Source organism: Bos indicus, chromosome 25, assembly GCF_029378745.1.
Source record: "Bos indicus isolate NIAB-ARS_2022 breed Sahiwal x Tharparkar chromosome 25, NIAB-ARS_B.indTharparkar_mat_pri_1.0, whole genome shotgun sequence".
NCBI classification, from domain to species: Eukaryota; Metazoa; Chordata; class Mammalia; order Artiodactyla; family Bovidae; genus Bos; species Bos indicus.
In genome coordinates, this window is record NC_091784.1 from 1,996,314 (window position 1) to 2,014,287 (window position 17,974).

Consider the following 17,974-nt stretch of genomic DNA (forward strand, 5'->3'; position numbering starts at 1 on the left):
CAGCCATGCCACCCTCCCCAGGACAGGCGAGGAGGGCCCACTGCCTTCTCAGGGCCGTCCATGTGTCCAGCCTCCTGCCCGCCCCCCCTCAGGTGATCACGCTGGAGGGCTGGGTGGACATCATGTACTACGTCATGGACGCCCACTCCTTCTACAACTTCATCTACTTCATCTTGCTTATCATCGTGAGTGTGGGGACGTGGTGGGACATCCGCTGCAAGGGGTGGTGGGGTGTCCCTGCATTGTGACAGACCTGTCTCAGATCCTGAACTCCTCTGTTACTGGCTGTGGCCCTGCCCCCGGGATCCATGGAGGTCCTGTGCCATCCTGGCCCTCCACAGGGAGTGTGATCCCCAAAGGTGGCACTCAGTTGGTTCTCTCAGTGGCCCTGGGGTCTGAGGCAGGGTCTGCATAGACCAGAGGTGAGTTGAGCCAGGAACCTGCCCTTTGTTGCTGCTGCTAAGTCACTTCAGTCGTGTCCGACTCTGTGCGGCCCCATAGACGGCAGCCCACCAGGCTCCCCCGTCCCTGGGATTCTCCGGGCAAGAACACTGGAGTGGGTTGCCATTTCCTTCTCCAGTGCATGAAAGTGAAAAGTGAAAGTGAAGTCGCTCAGTCGTGTCCGACTCCTAGCGACCCCATGGACTGCAGCCTACCAGGCTCCTCCGTCCATGGGATTTTCCAGGCAAGAGTACTGGAGTGGGGTGCCATCTCAGACCATAAACCCAAGCACAGGAGAGTGTCATCTGCTGACCCTGCCTCAGAGGACAGTGCAGCCTTGGGGGCTGGGGGAGGCCTGACCCAGGCATGAGGATCCAGTTGAAGAATATATCTTCAGGAGGAGGGAATGAACCACACAAATGACAGGAAGGCGTCTCCCTACACGTCCTCCAATTGTCCACAATTGATAGCAGCCACTGCCCACCACCCATTCCAGATGCTGGGGCTTAGTATCGAATCAGCAGGGATCCCGCCTGTCCCAGGGTGCCCCGTCGGCCCCTAGATCGGGAAGCCCACAGTAGGGCTCAGTGTATTTCTCATCAGAGGCTTGATAGTGGTGTAGAAATCACAGCTGTTGTCCTGGCCTCCTGCCCCACCCAAGATGGATCCCAGTGCTCCCCACTTCCCCACCTCCCAGGAGCACATGGCCAGCAAGCTCACGGCTGCCTGCCCACCACAGGTGGGCTCCTTCTTCATGATCAACCTGTGCCTGGTGGTCATCGCCACGCAGTTCTCAGAGACGAAGCAGCGGGAGAACCAGCTGATGCGGGAGCAGCGGGCCCGTTATCTGTCCAATGACAGCACACTAGCCAGTTTCTCTGAGCCGGGCAGCTGCTATGAGGAGCTCCTCCGGTACGTGGGCCACGTGTGCCGCAAGCTAAAGCGCCGTGGCCTGCGCCTCTACGCCCGCTGGCAGAGCCGCTGGCGCAAGAAGGTGGAGCCCGGTGGCGCCACGCATGGCCAGGGCTCAGGGCGGCGGCCGCGGCGGGCAGGCGGGCGCGCTGCCTCCATCCACCACCTCGTGTACCACCACCACCACCATCACCACCACCACTACCACTTCAGCCACGGCAGCCCCCGCCGGCCAGGCCCCGAGCCAGGAGCCGGCGACACCAGGCTGGTGCGGGCCGGAGCGCCAGCCTCACCCGGGCGCGGGCCCCCTGACGCCGAGTCGGTGCACAGTGTGTACCACGCTGACTGCCACGTGGAGGGGCCGCAGGAGAGGGCGCGCGTGGCGCACGCCGCAGCCACTGCCGCTGCTGGGCTCAAGCTGGCCGCCGGGCTGGGAGCCATGAACTACCCCACCATCCTGCCCTCGGCTGCGGGCAGTGGCAAAAGCGGCCTCGGGCCCAAGGGGAAGCGGCCTGGTGGCCCCCCGGGAGCCGGGGGGCACAGCCCCCTGAGGCTGAGCAGCCCGGACCCCTGCGAGAAGATCCAGCACCTGGTTGGGGAGCATGGTAAGGACCTGCCCCTGTGGGGAGCAGTGGGGGGTGGGGCACAGGGCTCCTGGGACATCCCCACCTATGTGCCCACCCTCATGAGCCCAGCCTTCTTTGGAGTCCTGGACAAGGGAGAGAAAGGGGGCCTGGGGGCCTCAGATGGGAGGAGGTGCCCCCCCACCTCCACCCATCCTGTGTTGTTGAGCAGCTGATGGCTCAGTGGGGTGCAAGTGTTTGCCACCGGGAAATGAGAATTCTGAAGCTAGCAAGCAAAAAAGAAGCCCCAGGGCCATGTCCCATGGCCCACGTCTGGCCCTGAGCAGGGCGGCCAGTTGTTTCTCAGGAGGAGCACTTGGCCTGCACTCTTGGTGGGGAGACTGTGGCTGGGGCCGGGGCGAGGGGAAGCCAAGGTCGCAGAGCTCCCAGAGGCTGAGCAGAGGAGCCAGGGTGCCCCTCGGTACACCCGGTCCTCCCACCTGGGCCCCCGGCCTAACCCACCTGGCTCATGCAGGACCCTGGGGTCACACCAGGCTGAGGCCTCCCAGGTGGCCTGCACTGGCAGGGGCACCTGGGGCAGGGAGAGGTGTGTGTGCCGGGGCCGCCCTGTGTGCTCACGTGGTGCCCGGGGTGTCACCGCACACGTGCCTGCAGCTCTGCACTATGCCCTGGGGGAGCATGGCCCTGCGGGGCTCCTGGCTGCAGCGAGTCTAAGCCTCTGTGGGTGCAGAGTCACCTGGGCCCCAGAGACTCAGCCGGGGAGGCAGCGTGGAGTGACGATGGCTCAGGGCATCATGAGCCAGAACATTCACGGTCATGGCATCCCTTTACTGGAAAGTGGCTCACGTCATATTTCTGTGGGTGGTGTGGCTCCTGCGGGGATGTGCCTCTGCCTCTTTTCACCCCTGAGTGAACAGAGAGCAGCTCTGCAGGGCGTATGAGTGTGCAAGTGTGTGCGTCTCTTCCTGTGCATGTGTTCAGCTGTGTGCCCAGGTGTGTATGAGAGTGCCCAGATGTGCACCCGTGCTCAGGTGTATGCAGGCATGCATGGTATGCTCAGGTGTGTACAATGTGCTCAGCTGTGTGCCCAAGTGTATATGAGTGTGCCCAGGTGTGTGCAGGTGTGCACATGGACACCATTCACCCCACAGCAGCCTCCGTGAGCGCCTGCTTCCTGGGCACCAGCTGAGCAACCTGAGGCTGCCTGCGTCCTTCTCCCCGCAGGACTGGGCCAGGCCCCCAGCCGCCTGTCAGGCCTGAGTGTGCCCTGCCCCCTGCCCAGCCCCCAGGCGGGCACGCTGACTTGTGAGCTGAGCAGCTGCCCGTACTGCACCAGTGCCCTGGAGGACCCCGAGCTGGAGTTCAGCGACTCAGACAGTGGAGGCTCAGACAGCAATGGGGTCTACGAGTTCACGCAGGATGTGCGGCACGGGGACCACCGCGACCCCATGCAGTCGCCCCCCGTGGCAGAGGCGCCAGGCGTGGGCGGCACACGGCGGAGGGGGCCGCAGCGGGCGGCGGCAGGCGAGCAGGGTGGGCTGGGCCACGTCTGGGCCTCCTTCAGTGGCAAGCTGCGCCGCATCGTGGACAGCAAGTACTTCAACCGGGGCATCATGGTGGCCATCCTCACTAACACGCTGAGCATGGGTGTCGAGTACCACGAGCAGGTGGGTGCCCCACACAGACAGCCCTCAGAGTGGCCCTGGGGCACGTCCCGCCTGCCTGTGTCTCCTGCAGGCTTTAGCCTCTCATGGGCTCCACAGAGGGCTCTCTGGGGTTGGGGAATAGGCGTGGCAGTGGGGCTGAAGGTCGATTGTGAGGGAGTTTTTACCGTTCACTCAGCGGATGCTCCTGCTGCTCATTGGTGGGCCTCTGCTGAGTGGAGACAGAGAGACTGTGGCTCCATCCGGAGGTCCTCTGTCTGGGCTGGGGCGTTGAGATCACAGACCCAGAGGCAGCAGGGAGCCGAGGGCACTTGCCAGGCCATCTGGTGCTTTTCAAGGTGGGTCCCCCAGAGCCCAGCTTTCATGGACAGAGCCCCCCATATGAGCTGGGCCTTCAGGCTGGGATGCCCTGGGCGGCCCCAGAGGGGAATGTGGCAGTGGCACATGGTGCTGGCACGCGGCCCCTGCCCTGGACTGGGGCTTCCCCAAGGAGCAGCGGCTGGGCTGGCAGGGAGAGGTCGTCCTCCCTGGGGACCGAGGCCAGTTCACTCTTAATGACCAAACTGCCTTCCTCCTTTTCTGCCTTCTGGGCTTTTTAAGTCCCTTAAGCTCTGGTCTTTCATCCTTTAGCAATTTCAGGGAAAATGCAAGTGATATTAGCCTCCAGCTGGCGGCTGAGAGGTGCTGTCTGTGAGGGTGAGATCCAGGGCAGGAGCAACAGCAGGCTCGGGGATCCCTGGCCAGGAGGAGCCTCTGCACACACACACATGCACACACGCACTTACGCAAAGGTTATCTGTGCAGATGTGGGCTTGTGCACAGACACACACGTGGGTGGCGATGCGTGCACACAACACATGCGGGTACATGCAGACTCACGTGCACACAAGCAGACCACACACTGGCACACACACACCAGCATTTACACTGGCACAGGTGTGCACTTGCACACATAGGCGCCTGGACCAGCATATCCCCAGTAAGAAAAGGGCCTCTGGGGCCTTCTGCTGACAAGGAAGGGTGTGTGGGGCCACCAGGGCCGGGGCAGCTGCTGGGGGAACCACACTGTACTGTCTGCACCCCGGGTACCCACACGCCCACCCTGGAACAGATGCTCTAGGCTCTGTTCCCAAGGCCTGTGCTGTTGGGGTCTGGGAAGTGTCTGGAGCCCTGTTTCTCAGACATGCTGCTGGGAAGGTCAGGTGGGGCCTGGGGGAGCCAGGGACAGTCAGGGTGGGAGGGCCAGGCAGGCTGGGGTGCAGCTGGAGGGGACACCCCTGCGGTCCCTGTTTCCTCCTCTGGACAGCAGCCGATGGGGCTCCTCCTGAGATGTTGCCACAGCCCCTTGATGCAGCCTTACCTGCTCCCAGCGCAGTGGAGTGGTGCCCCACCCTGCCATGACAGGCAGTGGGGGCTGGGGGTGGGCCCTGACAACCACTCTGCCACCCGCAGCCCGATGAGCTGACCAACGCCCTGGAGATCAGCAACATTGTGTTCACAAGCATGTTTGCTCTGGAGATGCTGTTGAAGCTGCTGGCCTGCGGCCCACTGGGCTACATCCGGAACCCTTACAACATCTTTGACGGCATCATCGTAGTCATCAGGTAGGTCCCCTCCTCCCCTGGGGCCTGGGGAGGCTCCCATGTCCACCGCAGCCCCCACAGATGGCAGAGCCCCTGCCACTGGGAAAGGCCCTGCCATCAGGGTGCAGAGGTGGGGTCTCCTGGGGCGGGACCCTCGCCCCTCCTCAAAGGCAGAGTCGGGTGCACACGACAAAGTCAGCTGCAGCTCAGGCGGGAGTTTCTAGAAGCTAGTGGAGCTGTTCCCTGCGGGAACAGAGCAGGCACTCAGTGGCTGTTAAGCCTTGCAGCCGGCCTCCACTGAGGGCTCAGCCCCTGCAAGAAAGGCCAGCTTGCTGCAGCAAAATCAGCACAGAAAGAACCAGGGGGATCTGGGGAAATTCCCTCCCCCAGGACAAAGCAGGGCCCTTGGGAGTCAAGGGGGCCCCCAGCCTAAGGAGAGCAGACAAGCCAGGCACATTGGAAAGGCGCTCAGTCGAGTCTTCAGAGACACCACCACCCCTCAGCCCCTCCGATGCTTTGATGCAGCCGAACCTGCTCCCAGGTGGGGTTGAGCAGAGGCCGAGGTGGCTCCAGGCTGTCGTTCCTGCCTCTGGGAAGAGAGTGTCCCAGAATCAGGGCGGGAGTAGGCCATCCTAACCCCGCCCACCCCACCCCACCCCCGACCCCCAGCGTGTGGGAGATCATCGGGCAGGCGGACGGCGGGCTGTCGGTGCTGCGCACCTTCCGGCTGCTGCGGGTGCTCAAGCTGGTGCGCTTCATGCCCGCACTGCGGCGCCAGCTGGTGGTGCTCATGAAGACCATGGACAACGTGGCCACCTTCTGCATGCTGCTCATGCTTTTCATCTTCATCTTCAGGTGTGTGCGCCACGCCCTGCCCCGGGTGGCTGCAAGGGGAAGGCCTGTGGCAAGGAGCCCGCACGGGCGCTGGACGGGAGGCCCCGCTCCCAGCCGGGCCCGCCCACTGCGCCGGCCCTGGCTTCGGGGCCTTGGGTGCCCTGAGCCTCAAAGAGGAAGACAAATTCAGTTACTGTGGGTTTTGCTGCCAGGCGCCAGCACGCAGTGGGGGACTTGGGACTGTGCTCAAGAGCCAAGGGCGAAAGGGGCGGAGGAGGGAGGGGCAGGCAGGCAACCTGGGGCTCCTGGACCCCTGCTGCTGTCACTGATCCCAGGCCTCGGGGAGGGGTCTGGGGCAGAGAGCAGCCCACATAGGCCGGGTGAGACAGACACCCAGTCCTGGCTGCTGCCTGAAGCCAGAGTGGCCTCCCGTGTTTCCCGCGTTCTTGGCTTTGGTCTTACCACCTATAGAATGGAAACAGTTTGGCCATCGACCCTGGGCAGTCCTGCCCACAAGGAAGCCAGAGTTCAGGAAGGTGTAGAGGAGTGGATGGTGGGCGTGGGGTGACCAGGCTGGGTCCCCAGCCCCACACCTGGCCCTCCGCACCAGTCACTCACTGTACCCCTGCCTGTCGACCCCCCTAGCATCCTTGGCATGCATCTCTTTGGCTGCAAATTCAGTCTGAAAACAGATACCGGAGACACAATCCCCGACCGGAAGAACTTTGATTCCCTACTGTGGGCCATCGTCACCGTGTTCCAGGTACAGCTGGGCAGGCCGTCCCCTGCTGTGCACGGGTGGTTCCTGGAGGGCCATAGCCCTGCTCAGAGCTGGCTGAGGCCCCTCCGAGGCCACTGGGGGTGAAGAACGGTGGCCGGGACGTTGAGGTGGTGGGCCTGGTCTCACTCGTCCTTCTGGTCCTGAGACCTGGCGGCATTCCCCCAGCCAGGACCCCATCCTGGTGCCCCCTCGGCCCACACGTTGGGCCCACTCTGCCCGCCGCCCCTCCCCCAGATCCTCACCCAGGAGGACTGGAACGTCGTCCTGTACAACGGCATGGCCTCCACGTCCTCCTGGGCCGCCCTGTACTTCGTGGCCCTCATGACCTTTGGCAACTACGTGCTCTTCAACCTGCTGGTGGCCATCCTGGTGGAGGGTTTCCAGGCCGAGGTGAGGGGGAGCTTCCAGGGGAAGTGAGGGGGCTTCCAGGGGAGGTGAGGGTGCTTCCAGGGGAGTAAGAGATTCCAGGGGAGGTGTGGGGCTTCCAGAGGAGGTGAGGGGGCTTCCAGGGGATGTGAGGGGCTTCTGGGGGAGGTGAGGGGGCTTCCAGGGGAGGTGAGGGGGCTTACAGGGGAGTAAGAGATTCCAGGGGAGGTGCGGGGCTTCCGGGGGAGGTGAGGGGCTTCCGGGGGAGGTGAGGGGCTTCCGGGGGAGGTGAGGGGGCTTCCGGGGGAGGTGAGGGGGCTTCCAGGGGAGGTGAGGGGGCTTACAGGGGAGTAAGAGATTCCAGGGGAGGTGCGGGGCTTCCAGGGGAGGTGAGGGGGCTTCCAGGGGATGTGAGGGGCTTCTGGGGGAGGTGAGGGGGCTTCCAGGGGAGGTGAGGGGGCTTACAGGGGAGTAAGAGATTCCAGGGGAGGTGCGGGGCTTCCGGGGGAGGTGAGGGGCTTCCGGGGGAGGTGAGGGGCTTCCGGGGGAGGTGAGGGGGCTTACAGGGGAGTAAGAGATTCCAGGGGAGGTGCGGGGCTTCCGGGGGAGGTGAGGGGCTTCCGGGGGAGGTGAGGGGCTTCCGGGGGAGGTGAGGGGGCTTCCAGGGGAGGTGAGGAGCTTCCGGGGGAGGTGAGGGGGCTTCCAGGGGATGTGAGGGGCTTCTGGGGGAGGTGAGGGGGCTTCCAGGGGAGGTGAGGGGGCTTACAGGGGAGTAAGAGATTCCAGGGGAGGTGCGGGGCTTCCGGGGGAGGTGAGGGGCTTCCGGGGGAGGTGAGGGGCTTCCGGGGGAGGTGAGGGGCTTCCAGGGGAGGTGAGGGGGCTTCCAGGGGAGGTGAGGGGCTTCCAGGGGAGGTGAGGGGGCTTCCAGGGGAGTGAGGGGTTCCAGAGGAGGTGAGGGGCTTCCAGGGGAGGCGGTGGGAACCAGGAGTGTGGGGCAGACCTCGTCCTCGCCCTGCTGGGCTCTTCTGTCTACGCCCACCCCTTGTGGGCCTGACCTTTACATTGGGGGTCACCCCCCCACGGGGAGCTTCACGTTTGCTGTGTGCTCGTCGGGCACAGGGTGATGCCACCAGGTCCGACACAGATGAAGACAAGACATCCACCCACTTGGAGGAGGACTTGGACAAGTTCCGAGACCTCAGGGCCACAGGTGCGTGTGTGGATGGGGGGCAGGGATGGGGCGGAGGGGACACTGCCTCTAGGGTCTGGGCACAGCTGGGACTCCGGAGGGGGATCCTAGGCGGACAGGCGCTCCTTCCTGGGAGCCCTGCAGGCTCGAGTGGCCTCCCCTCTCCCCCCTCCCCTAGAGATGAAGATGTACTCGCTGGCAGTGACACCCAACGGGCACCTGGAGGGCCGGGGCAGCCTGCCCCCTCCCCTTATCATGCGCACAGCGGCCACGCCCATGCCCACCCCCAAGAGCTCCCCACACCTGGACGAGGCCCCTGGCCCCCTGGACTCGCGCCGTGGCAGCAGCAGCTCCATGGACCCTCAGCTAGGAGACCAGAAATCTCTGGTAGGGGACCCTGCCTTGGCCTCAGGGCACCTTCAGGCTCACCCCCTCAACACAGCTCCTTAGACCTTTCCCAGAGATGAGTGAGGGTCCCAAATGTGCCCCCTCCTCCCCAGAAATCCGTCAGGCCCGAGCGCTTTGTTTTCTATAAATGGAACTAGAAACCGCTGTTCTGATGGGAGGTGTATGAATAAGCAAGTAGAATAGCAGGCCAGAAGTTTATCTTCCAATTTGCACAATGTAAGATAAAAGCTGGCAGAACACAGAATGTACAAGAAGGGAAAACAGAGAAGGATGGCAAAAAGGTGTAAAAGCTGAGCACACGAAACAGGTGATGGAAGCCGGGCGGAGGCTTCCATGCGTCACAACCAGCACCGCCCTGCGGAGCTGGGGCCCACGGTCTTTCCAGACAAACCCAGGAAGCACCACCCCAGACAGACGCAGCTAGGGCCGGCTCTGTGCATCTCAGAAGGGCCAGAAGGGGTGGGTGGAGCAGGACAGGCTAACTTGGGGTGGGGTGGGGGGTGAACCTGGAGGAAAGTCCAGGTGAACCATCGAGAGGGGGAGGGGACATCGAGTGTCAGTCACAGAACAGCTGTGGCCAAGCACATCACAGCTAAGCTGCTAGAGCCCCCAGGAGGAGGATGGAGCTGTTGGGCCAGATTCCAGCTCAGCTCCTGCTGACCCAGGAGGTGAAAACGGCGAAGGGCAGAGAGCATAGGCACAGCAAAGGTGAAGTCCTGGAGCACAGCTGAGTTTCTCTCCTGAGGGGGCGTGTGGCTTCTCCTGGAAGTCCAGAGCCTGTTAGCCAGAAGTTGATGAGCGGTCCCTCCCCTGAGATCCAGGTCAGCTGCTGGGCCGCATCTGAGGATGCCTGGTCTGTAGCTGGTCCCTGGCCCGTTGATGACCTTCGCCCACCCTCTGGTCTTCAAGCTGGCATGCGAGGCCCCCTCAGGGATCTGACACTTGCTGGCGGTGTCTCCAGCTCACCGTTGACCCACTGTGTGCCACAGGCATCTCGCTGAAGGCTCAGTGCCCCTAGCAGCTCCCTAGAGGAGAGGCCCTGTTTAGTTTACACATGCATATTAGTTGCTCAGTCATGTCCAACTCTTTGTGGCCCCATGGACTGTAGCCCGCCAGGCTCCTCTGTCCATGGGATTCTTCAGGCAAGAATACTGGAGTGGGTAGCCATTTCCTTCTCTGGGGGATCTTCCCAACCCAGGGATCGAACCCAGGTCTTCTGCATTGCAAGCAGATTCTTTACCATCCGAGCCACCAGGGAAGCCCATTAAAGGAGATGATCCATGTACGAATGTCACCCACGGGTGTCACTGGAGATCCTTTCACCAGGGAAAGGCCTGTGAGCCAGGTGCCCTGAGGCCAGCGTGTTGGGGGTGACTTGGGAGGGGTGTGACCTGCTCATTCCTGCCCTCACCCCACAGTCCAGCCTCCGCAGCTCGCCCTGCGCCCCCTGGGGGCCCAACAGCGCCTGGAGCAGCCGGCGCTCCAGCTGGAACAGCCTGGGCCGTGCACCCAGCCTCAAGCGCAGGAGCCAGTGTGGGGAGCGCGAGTCGCTGCTGTCCGGTGAGGGCAGGGGCAGCGGCAGCACTGACGAGGAGGCCGAGGATGGCCGGCCCGGGGCGGGGGCCTCGCCGGGTACGCGTGCCACGCCGCTGCGGCGCACCGAGTCCCTGGACCACCGTAGCACGCTGGACCTGCGGCCCCCACGGCCAGCCACCCTGCTGCCCACCAAGGTCCACGACTGCAACGGGCAGGTGCTGGCCCTGCCGAGCGAGTTCTTCCTGCGCATCGACAGCCACAAGGAGGATCCGGCCGAGTTTGATGACGATGTGGAGGACGTGAGTGGGGGTGGGCCTCACGTTGGCCCCTTGCCTCCCCGCAGTCGTGGGGGCAGTGTTCATGGGAGGCCCTGGGGGCGGGAGGGGCTGGGAAGCAGGACAGTCTGGGCCAGAGCGAATCCACAGGGAGCTCTGGAGTGGGATTCGCCCCAGGGTCAGCCCCACCTCAGGCTGAGGGCTGGTTCTGGGTTGGAGTCGGTCAGCCAGTGAGACGTCCGTGGGGGGAGGGTAAGTGCCTTCTTAGCTGGGCACCCTGCTGCCCAGGACTGCTGGGGCCACCTGGGTGTGGATCTGAGGGTGGCCACTCACTGGTCCCCCGGACCCCAGTGTAGCTCCCTGGCCCCGTGCCTGGGTGGGTGGACAGGGCTGAGCCTGAAGGTGGGAGGGGCTGGGGTTGGTCAGGCTGGGAGGGGCCCTGAACACCCCCCCCTCCTCCCCAGAGCTGCTGCTCAAGGCTGCAGAAGGTGCTGGAGCCGCATAAGCCGGAGTGCTGCCGGAGCCGCGAGCCCTGGGCCCTGTACCTCTTCTCCCCACAGAACAGGTGAGGGGCGCACCTGGGAACGCTGACCCTGCCCTGGGGGCCCCCTTCGTCCCTACCGGACGGTGAGCTCTGTGGACAGAAGCCAGGGCTTGGCCAGGACTGTCCTCAAAACCCCACTCCCGGCTCCCAGGTTCCGCATCTCCTGCCAAAAGATCATTGCTCACAAGATGTTCGATCATGTCGTCCTCGTCTTCATCTTCCTCAACTGCATCACCATCGCCCTGGAGAGGCCCGACATCGACCCCGGCAGCACTGTGAGGCTCTCTCCTCACCGGGGAGGGGTGGGTCCCATGGCCACGGGCGGCCTCTCCCATGTTCCTGTCTCCTGCAGGAGCGCGTCTTCCTCAGCGTCTCCAACTACATCTTCACAGCAATCTTCGTGGCGGAGATGATGGTGAAGGTACACCGTGTCCTGGGGGACCCAGGGGTCTGTCCATCTGGCCTTGCGGCCATGGCCACGTATACAGGGCGTAGGTCCACGAGCCCATCGTCTGTACTCACCAGGTGGTGGCCCTGGGCCTCATCTCGGGTGAGCATGCCTACCTGCAGAGCAGCTGGAACATACTGGATGGGGTGCTGGTCCTGGTGTCCCTGGTGGACATCATCGTGGCCATGGCCTCGGCTGGCGGCGCCAAGATCCTGGGCATCCTGCGTGTGCTGCGCCTGCTGCGGACCCTGCGGCCGCTAAGGTGGACTGGGCCATGGGGCGGGGCCAAAGGAGGGGATGGATACAGGAGGGTGGGCCCACTCGTGGGGCGGGATCCGGGAGGGAGAGGGGCCCGGGCTGCAGGTGCAGGGCGGCAAGGTGTTTGCAGTGCTGGGCGCTCCTCCTGATGGCAGCTCCCTTGGGCGTGCCCAGCAACGCGTTCCTTCTGGCCCTCTTCCAGGGTCATCAGCCGTGCGCCGGGACTCAAGCTGGTGGTGGAGACTCTGATATCGTCCCTCAGGCCCATCGGGAACATCGTCCTCATCTGCTGCGCCTTCTTCATCATCTTCGGCATCCTCGGGGTGCAGGTGCGTGGCCTGCCTGCCTGAGAGACAGTGGGTGGAGTCGCCTGGGAGGGCCGCGGCCCAAGCAGGCAGAGGGAGGGCGGGGCCCGTGAAGGGGCGGGGAATGGCAGGGCAGGGCCTGGCCCTCTGAGTGACCGCCCCTCCCGGTCAGCTCTTCAAGGGGAAGTTTTACTACTGCGAGGGCGCCGACACCAGGAACATTTCCACTAAGGCCGAGTGCAGGGCCGCGCACTACCGCTGGGTGCGACGCAAGTACAACTTCGACAACCTGGGCCAGGTGGGCGGGGCTGGGGCGGGGCGGGCGGGGCTGGCGGGTGACTCACCCAGCTCAGCCCTGATCTAGAGGGCGGGAGCCACAGGGTCTCAGCAAGTTAGGAGGGTTCGAGGTGATCGAGCCGCGGCCGCGCGTGTGGCCCTGCAGGGCGCGCCCGGCAGGAGGCCACGCCCAGAGGTGCCCGCCTTGCTCTGGCCTCGCAGGCGCTGATGTCGCTGTTCGTGCTCTCGTCCAAGGACGGCTGGGTGAATATCATGTACGACGGGCTGGACGCCGTGGGCGTGGACCAGCAGGTGCGGCGGGCAGCCCTGCTGCTCTGCGCGGGCCTTCTCCCTTGGTCTCTGCTTATCTCAGAGAGCGCAAGGCCCCCAGAGACAAGGCTGCGTTTGGCCTCTGGGGACATCCGCAGAGGTCCACATCGGGGGTCAGCGCCCATGGGCGGGGCTCAGCGCGTGTGGGCGGGGTCAGTGCCCGTGGGCGGACCGGCACCCACGCGCTCTCCTGTGCCGCAGCCCGTGCCCAACCACAACCCCTGGATGCTGCTCTACTTCATCTCCTTCCTGCTCATCGTCAGCTTCTTCGTGCTCAACATGTTCGTGGGCGTCGTGGTGGAGAACTTCCACAAGTGCCGGCAGCACCAGGAGGCCGAGGAGGCGCGGCGGCGCGAGGAAAAGCGGCAGCGTCGCCTGGAGAGGAAGCGCAGGAGTAAGGCCCTCCGGGTGGCAGTGGCCGGTGGCTACCTGCGCGTCGCCCAGCCCCCCCCCCCCCTCCACCTGAGCCCCACTTTTCGCCTATAGGAGGGTGGCTGGGGATGGGAGGCCAGCCAGGGGCAGCTCCGAGACCGGGCTGCTGCCGCCGGAAACCAGGTCCGCCTCGCCCCCGGCCCAGGGCTGTGAGGACTGCATCTGGGCAGCGGCTCAGCACCCTGGCCCCGGAGCCCCCCGCCTGGCCCCACTCCTCTCGGCCCTGGCCTCTCCAGATGGCTCTGCACGCTCTGCCCTTTATGTTCTCAGAAAAGAATGGCTGCGGAGGAGGCAGGGGGCCCTTCCCAGGAGGCACAGGGATGAGACCCCAGCCCCCACACCCACCACTGCAGGGGCAGGCTCACGCCGCTTTTGTGTTCTCACGCCTCGGTGGGGGGAGCAAGCAGAGCCATTCAAGACAGAGAGAGGGTCTTAGGACACCCCTGCCCAAGCTGGGGAGCAGAGTGGGCTTCTTCCAGGAGGGGTCCTGGCCCCGCCCACCGGCCAGCTCAGACCATCTCCTTGTCTTTCCAGGCACTTTCCCTAACCCAGGTACCTGCCCCCACCCCGCATGCCTCAGCCCCGCTTCTGCCAGCCACTGCATGGGCCTGTGAACTGGCCTGATCTCTGCTCCTCTGCCCCTGCCACAGGGAAGGGTGGACATTGCAGGAAGGTGCCAGGCCCCCTGGGGTCCACCGCAGGGTCAGCACGGGATGGCTGTAGGGCGCCAGGTGCCAGTGGGAGGAGGAGGGATTGCTGGCTGGCCTGCCTGGTGTTCACGCTGCTGCCTCTGAGCCCGTGTGTACCTCTGCCTGGCTTGCACGCCTGCCTGCTGTGCTGGGACGCCTGCTGGCTGGTCGCTACCCCATGTCCTCAGTGCTGGCCGGGCCTCACTGGCTTCTGGCCCCCTTGGCTGCTGCACTGAGCTCTCTAGTGACCGCATGCCAGACCGAGGAGCATGTGGGCCCAGGGAGGGGTTGGTTCCCATCGGCCCCTGCTGTCCCTGGTCCCTGCCCACAGGTTCTGAGGCCAAGGAGGGCCCCTGTGCAGTGGGGGCAGCTGTGCCTTCACCTAGCAGGCACTGGTGTGCCCTAGGGAGTTACTGCAGGCAGAGCGTTTAGTGCAGACAGAGCTGCTGGGAGATGTACCCCCTCCCATCCCCCAGGTCATGGCCCCCAACCTCAGATGGACCAGAGGGCAAGCAGACCCCAGACAGCAGGCACATGGCCACAGGCCTCCTGGAGGACAGGGAGTGGAGGGACTCTGGGCTTGGTGGCCAGAATGCAGCACATGCCCAGCTGGGGAGATGGGGGTGTGGTGGGCCACCCTGCCCTGCCCTGCCTTGGGACTGTCCCTGCCCAAAAGCTCCCATTTGCCACTCCCTTCATCGCTGAGGTATCTCTGAACCCTGATGCCAGTCCAGGAGAGTAGACGACACAGGCCCTGGCTTGAGACCTTCTGGCAGGGTGAGGGTTCCAGACAGGGCTCCAGGGCAGGGCCCAGGTGGAGTCTCAGCTTCTATACCCACTCCAGGGATCTGCTCTGAGGCTGAGGCCCTCTTGGAGGAGGAGGTCAGTGGGTGACCTGCCTCGAGGCCCATGCGCGAGCCTGGCCCCTCCCCCAGCCCCCTGACTCCCCAGCACCTGGGAGGCAGCCCTCTCATGCCGCCCCACCTGCCTGCTCACCACTGTGCTCTCCCTGCAGAGGCCCAGCGACGGCCCTACTATGCGGACTACTCGCCCACCCGCCGCTCCATCCACACTCTGTGCACCAGCCACTACCTGGACCTCTTCATCACCTTCATCATTGGCGTCAACGTCATCACCATGTCCATGGAGCACTACAACCAGCCCAAGGTGGGGCTCGCTGCCTTGACACACCGGCCCTCCTGCCTCCAGGCCTGAACACTGGGGGCAGGGGTGGGGGGGTGTCGGTCACCAAGGGTGGGGTCTGTTGCCAGCCGGGTGGTGCTACCCTGAGAGCTGGAGGCCCCAGGTCTGCAACCTTGCCTGAGCCCTCGTAGGGGCTTGTGGGATACATGGAGGTGTGGCTTGAACAAAGGGCCCTCCTTCCTTTAAAGCCAGTGGACACTCCCTGGGCCACCTGTCCCAAGGGCATCCTTGACCCCGTGACAGGTTCCATCCAAAAACACTGGCTGGGGGATGTCCCCAAGTCCAGAAAGGTCAGACTGAGAGGGTGATGCTCTCAGATCCCATCTCCATTATTTCATCAAAGACGGGACGCCCCCTCCTCCCAGAACAGCTGAGAGTCTCTGATTCTGTAGCTGAAGCTGAGCCCGTCTGGCTGGCTGGCTTCTGCCCTGGGCTGTGGGTGGGACTGGTCCAGCCAGGGCTGGGAGTCTGGGTTCCCAGCAGCAGGTTCCCCGAACTGAGGGTCGTGCTGAGAATCCTGTGAGGGTTAGGCCAGGCAGGCCTCCCTAAGCCAGCATAGACCTCCATCCAGTAATAGCTGAGGCCTGTCCGTGGGCGGGCCTGGGGTGCCCCGGTCGGTCAGCAGAGCAGAGAGGTGGGGCAGGGTGGGCAGCGTTGCAGGGGGCCTGATGTTCAGGAGCCTGGTGCTCGCCCCCAGGCTCTGGACGAGGCCCTCAAGTACTGCAATTACGTGTTCACCATCGTCTTTGTCGTCGAGGCCGTGCTGAAGCTGGTGGCCTTTGGGTTCCGGAGGTTCTTCAAGGACAGGTGTGTAGGGCGGGGCAGATGGGCACCGTGGCCGGAGCCTGCAGAGGCAACGGTGCTGAGCAGGGGTGCCCCTGGCGATACCAGGACATTCCCAGGGGACAGGGAAGGGACTGCAGGTGCTCCGAAGGGCCGGGGTGCTGGGGGGAGGCACTGGCTGGCGCTGAGCCATGCCTGCCCGCCCGCCCAGGTGGAACCAGCTGGACCTGGCCATCGTTCTGCTGTCCATCATGGGCATCACGTTGGAGGAGATCGAGATGAACGCAGCGCTGCCCATCAACCCCACCATCATCCGAATCATGCGTGTCCTCCGTATCGCCCGCGGTAGGCCACCACCCACCTGAGCCTCGCGCTGTTCAAGGGCCCGCCCCCCACCTCCTGCCTCACCTGCCCCAGTGGACCGCCTGGGGACCGGGGGGTGGGGGTATGCGCAGTTCGGGTCAGACCAGCCCCACCCCCCACTAATGCTCGGCTCCCCGTCCTAGTCCTGAAGCTGCTCAAGATGGCCACGGGCATGCGGGCCCTGCTGGACACGGTGGTCCAGGCGCTGCCCCAGGTACGTCGGCCGCTCAGGGGCCTGGCCTGGGTCTGGCTCCCCTGCTCCCAGGGTGGGCATCACAGATGCCCCCAAGAGGACAAGACTGCAGGAGGGCCTGGCTCACTGGTCAGGCATCATTCGTTCACGTGGTCTTTCTAGTCTCTAGACAAACACAATTATTCAAGCCCCTCCCCGCCACCTACAGGGAGTAATGGGCTGCTGAGCTGTGCTGTGAGGGGCGGCCCACCTGCTTTCCGGCCTCACTCTAGTCTCTCTGGGGAACACCAGGGCCCACTGCCTGGTGCAGTTCTGCGCTCAGTGGGCTTTGGGCAGAGGGCAGAGCCCGTGGCTGCAGCGGGCTTGTCGAGTTTGGAGGCCCACACCCGGGGCTCGGGTGTTGGCCAGAGGCCTGTCTCTCCTGAAGCCAGCTCAGGCCCTGTCCTCACATCCTGTGTCCACAGCCCCAACCCTGACCCTGTATGGCTTCTTGAGTTGAAAGTCTCATTACCCCATCTGTGTAGTATTCAGCCCCTGAGCCAGTCCACCCGGGCATCCATGTGTCCATCTGACCGTGACTCCAGCCCTCTTAACAAGCCATCCAGCCACCCAGGCTTCTATCCATCCATTCAGACAGTTGTCTGTCCCCCATCTACCAGATGCCCAGCTGTCCATCATCCAGCCCTCCTGGCCACTGTCCACCGGCCCAGCATATATCTATCCATCCGGCTGCCTTCCCAGCCGTCCACACCCTGCATCTTCAGCTGGCCTCCACTGGTCCCCAGCAGCCTTCCTCAGCCCCGAGTTATGCCCTTAGTGCTCCAGTGTAGCCACCCCCTGTCTGGGAGCGGCTGGATGGGGCGGTGGGAGGGAAGCCCAGGCCCCGGCCACCCCCGGTGCAATGTCTCTGGGGGCTGGTGAAGAGAGGGACCAGCCACATCAGAGTCAGGCAGGTGTGGAGGAAGGGCGGCAAGTTCATGGAAGAGCCACGGGCAGGGGTTGGGCAAGACCTGGCAGCCTGCAGAGCTTCCTCCTTCACCTCGCCGTGGGGACCCTGAGGCTGGAGTCCACCCAAGCCGCTGGGAGGTCTCAGGAGCAGAGGAACTGGATGCAGCCCCCTGGAGTGCAGGGCAGGAGTGAGAGCCAAGGAGGGGCCCTGGGCACCAGGCAGCCCTGGGGCCACAGGAGCCTCGAGGCCAGGAGGCCTGGAGCAAGAGCAGGCCTCAAGGCAGGCCTGGGAACTGCTGGGCAGGTCTCGGGTGGGGGACGGGGCGGGCTGAGCCCCCTGACCTCGCTCCGCTTCTCTCTTGTGTAGGTAGGGAACCTCGGCCTGCTTTTCATGCTCCTGTTTTTTATCTATGCTGCCCTGGGAGTGGAGCTGTTCGGGAGGCTAGGTGAGTGCGGCAACGCGGCGTTCCACTCCCCAGACTCCCCGAGGAGGCGCAGCTTCACGCATGCGCATGCGTTCAGGCTGCTGGCCCGGCCTCCAGCCCGGCCCCTGCCCCGCGGCCCTTCACTGTGAGGTAACTGTGGACGTGGCGCATGTAGACGCGCTGTGCAGACCCGCACACGTGTTA

General features: G+C 64.4%; 1 protein-coding gene across 5 annotated transcripts in view; it reads left to right on the forward strand.

Moving 5' to 3' along the window:
- Positions 1–17,974, forward strand: part of CACNA1H (calcium voltage-gated channel subunit alpha1 H) — a 58,971-nt gene that overhangs the window by 36,758 nt on the left and 4,239 nt on the right. For 2 of the 5 annotated variants that reach the window (XM_070779385.1, XM_070779390.1), the window contains exons 8-31: positions 93–185; positions 1,181–1,958; positions 3,162–3,604; positions 5,054–5,205; positions 5,854–6,039; positions 6,664–6,781; positions 7,034–7,189; positions 8,285–8,375; positions 8,533–8,741; positions 10,181–10,597; positions 11,038–11,138; positions 11,269–11,392; positions 11,470–11,538; positions 11,643–11,827; positions 12,026–12,152; positions 12,301–12,426; positions 12,627–12,716; positions 12,936–13,128; positions 13,701–13,718; positions 14,871–15,022; positions 15,756–15,865; positions 16,053–16,186; positions 16,348–16,418; positions 17,713–17,791. In XM_070779385.1, coding sequence (XP_070635486.1) covers positions 93–185; positions 1,181–1,958; positions 3,162–3,604; positions 5,054–5,205; positions 5,854–6,039; positions 6,664–6,781; positions 7,034–7,189; positions 8,285–8,375; positions 8,533–8,741; positions 10,181–10,597; positions 11,038–11,138; positions 11,269–11,392; positions 11,470–11,538; positions 11,643–11,827; positions 12,026–12,152; positions 12,301–12,426; positions 12,627–12,716; positions 12,936–13,128; positions 13,701–13,718; positions 14,871–15,022; positions 15,756–15,865; positions 16,053–16,186; positions 16,348–16,418; positions 17,713–17,791 — 4,222 coding nt within the window. The remainder of the gene's footprint in view (positions 1–92; positions 186–1,180; positions 1,959–3,161; positions 3,605–5,053; positions 5,206–5,853; positions 6,040–6,663; positions 6,782–7,033; positions 7,190–8,284; positions 8,376–8,532; positions 8,742–10,180; positions 10,598–11,037; positions 11,139–11,268; positions 11,393–11,469; positions 11,539–11,642; positions 11,828–12,025; positions 12,153–12,300; positions 12,427–12,626; positions 12,717–12,935; positions 13,129–13,700; positions 13,719–14,870; positions 15,023–15,755; positions 15,866–16,052; positions 16,187–16,347; positions 16,419–17,712; positions 17,792–17,974) is intronic. The other 3 variants (XM_070779387.1, XM_070779389.1, XM_070779386.1) reach the window with 3 other exon arrangements.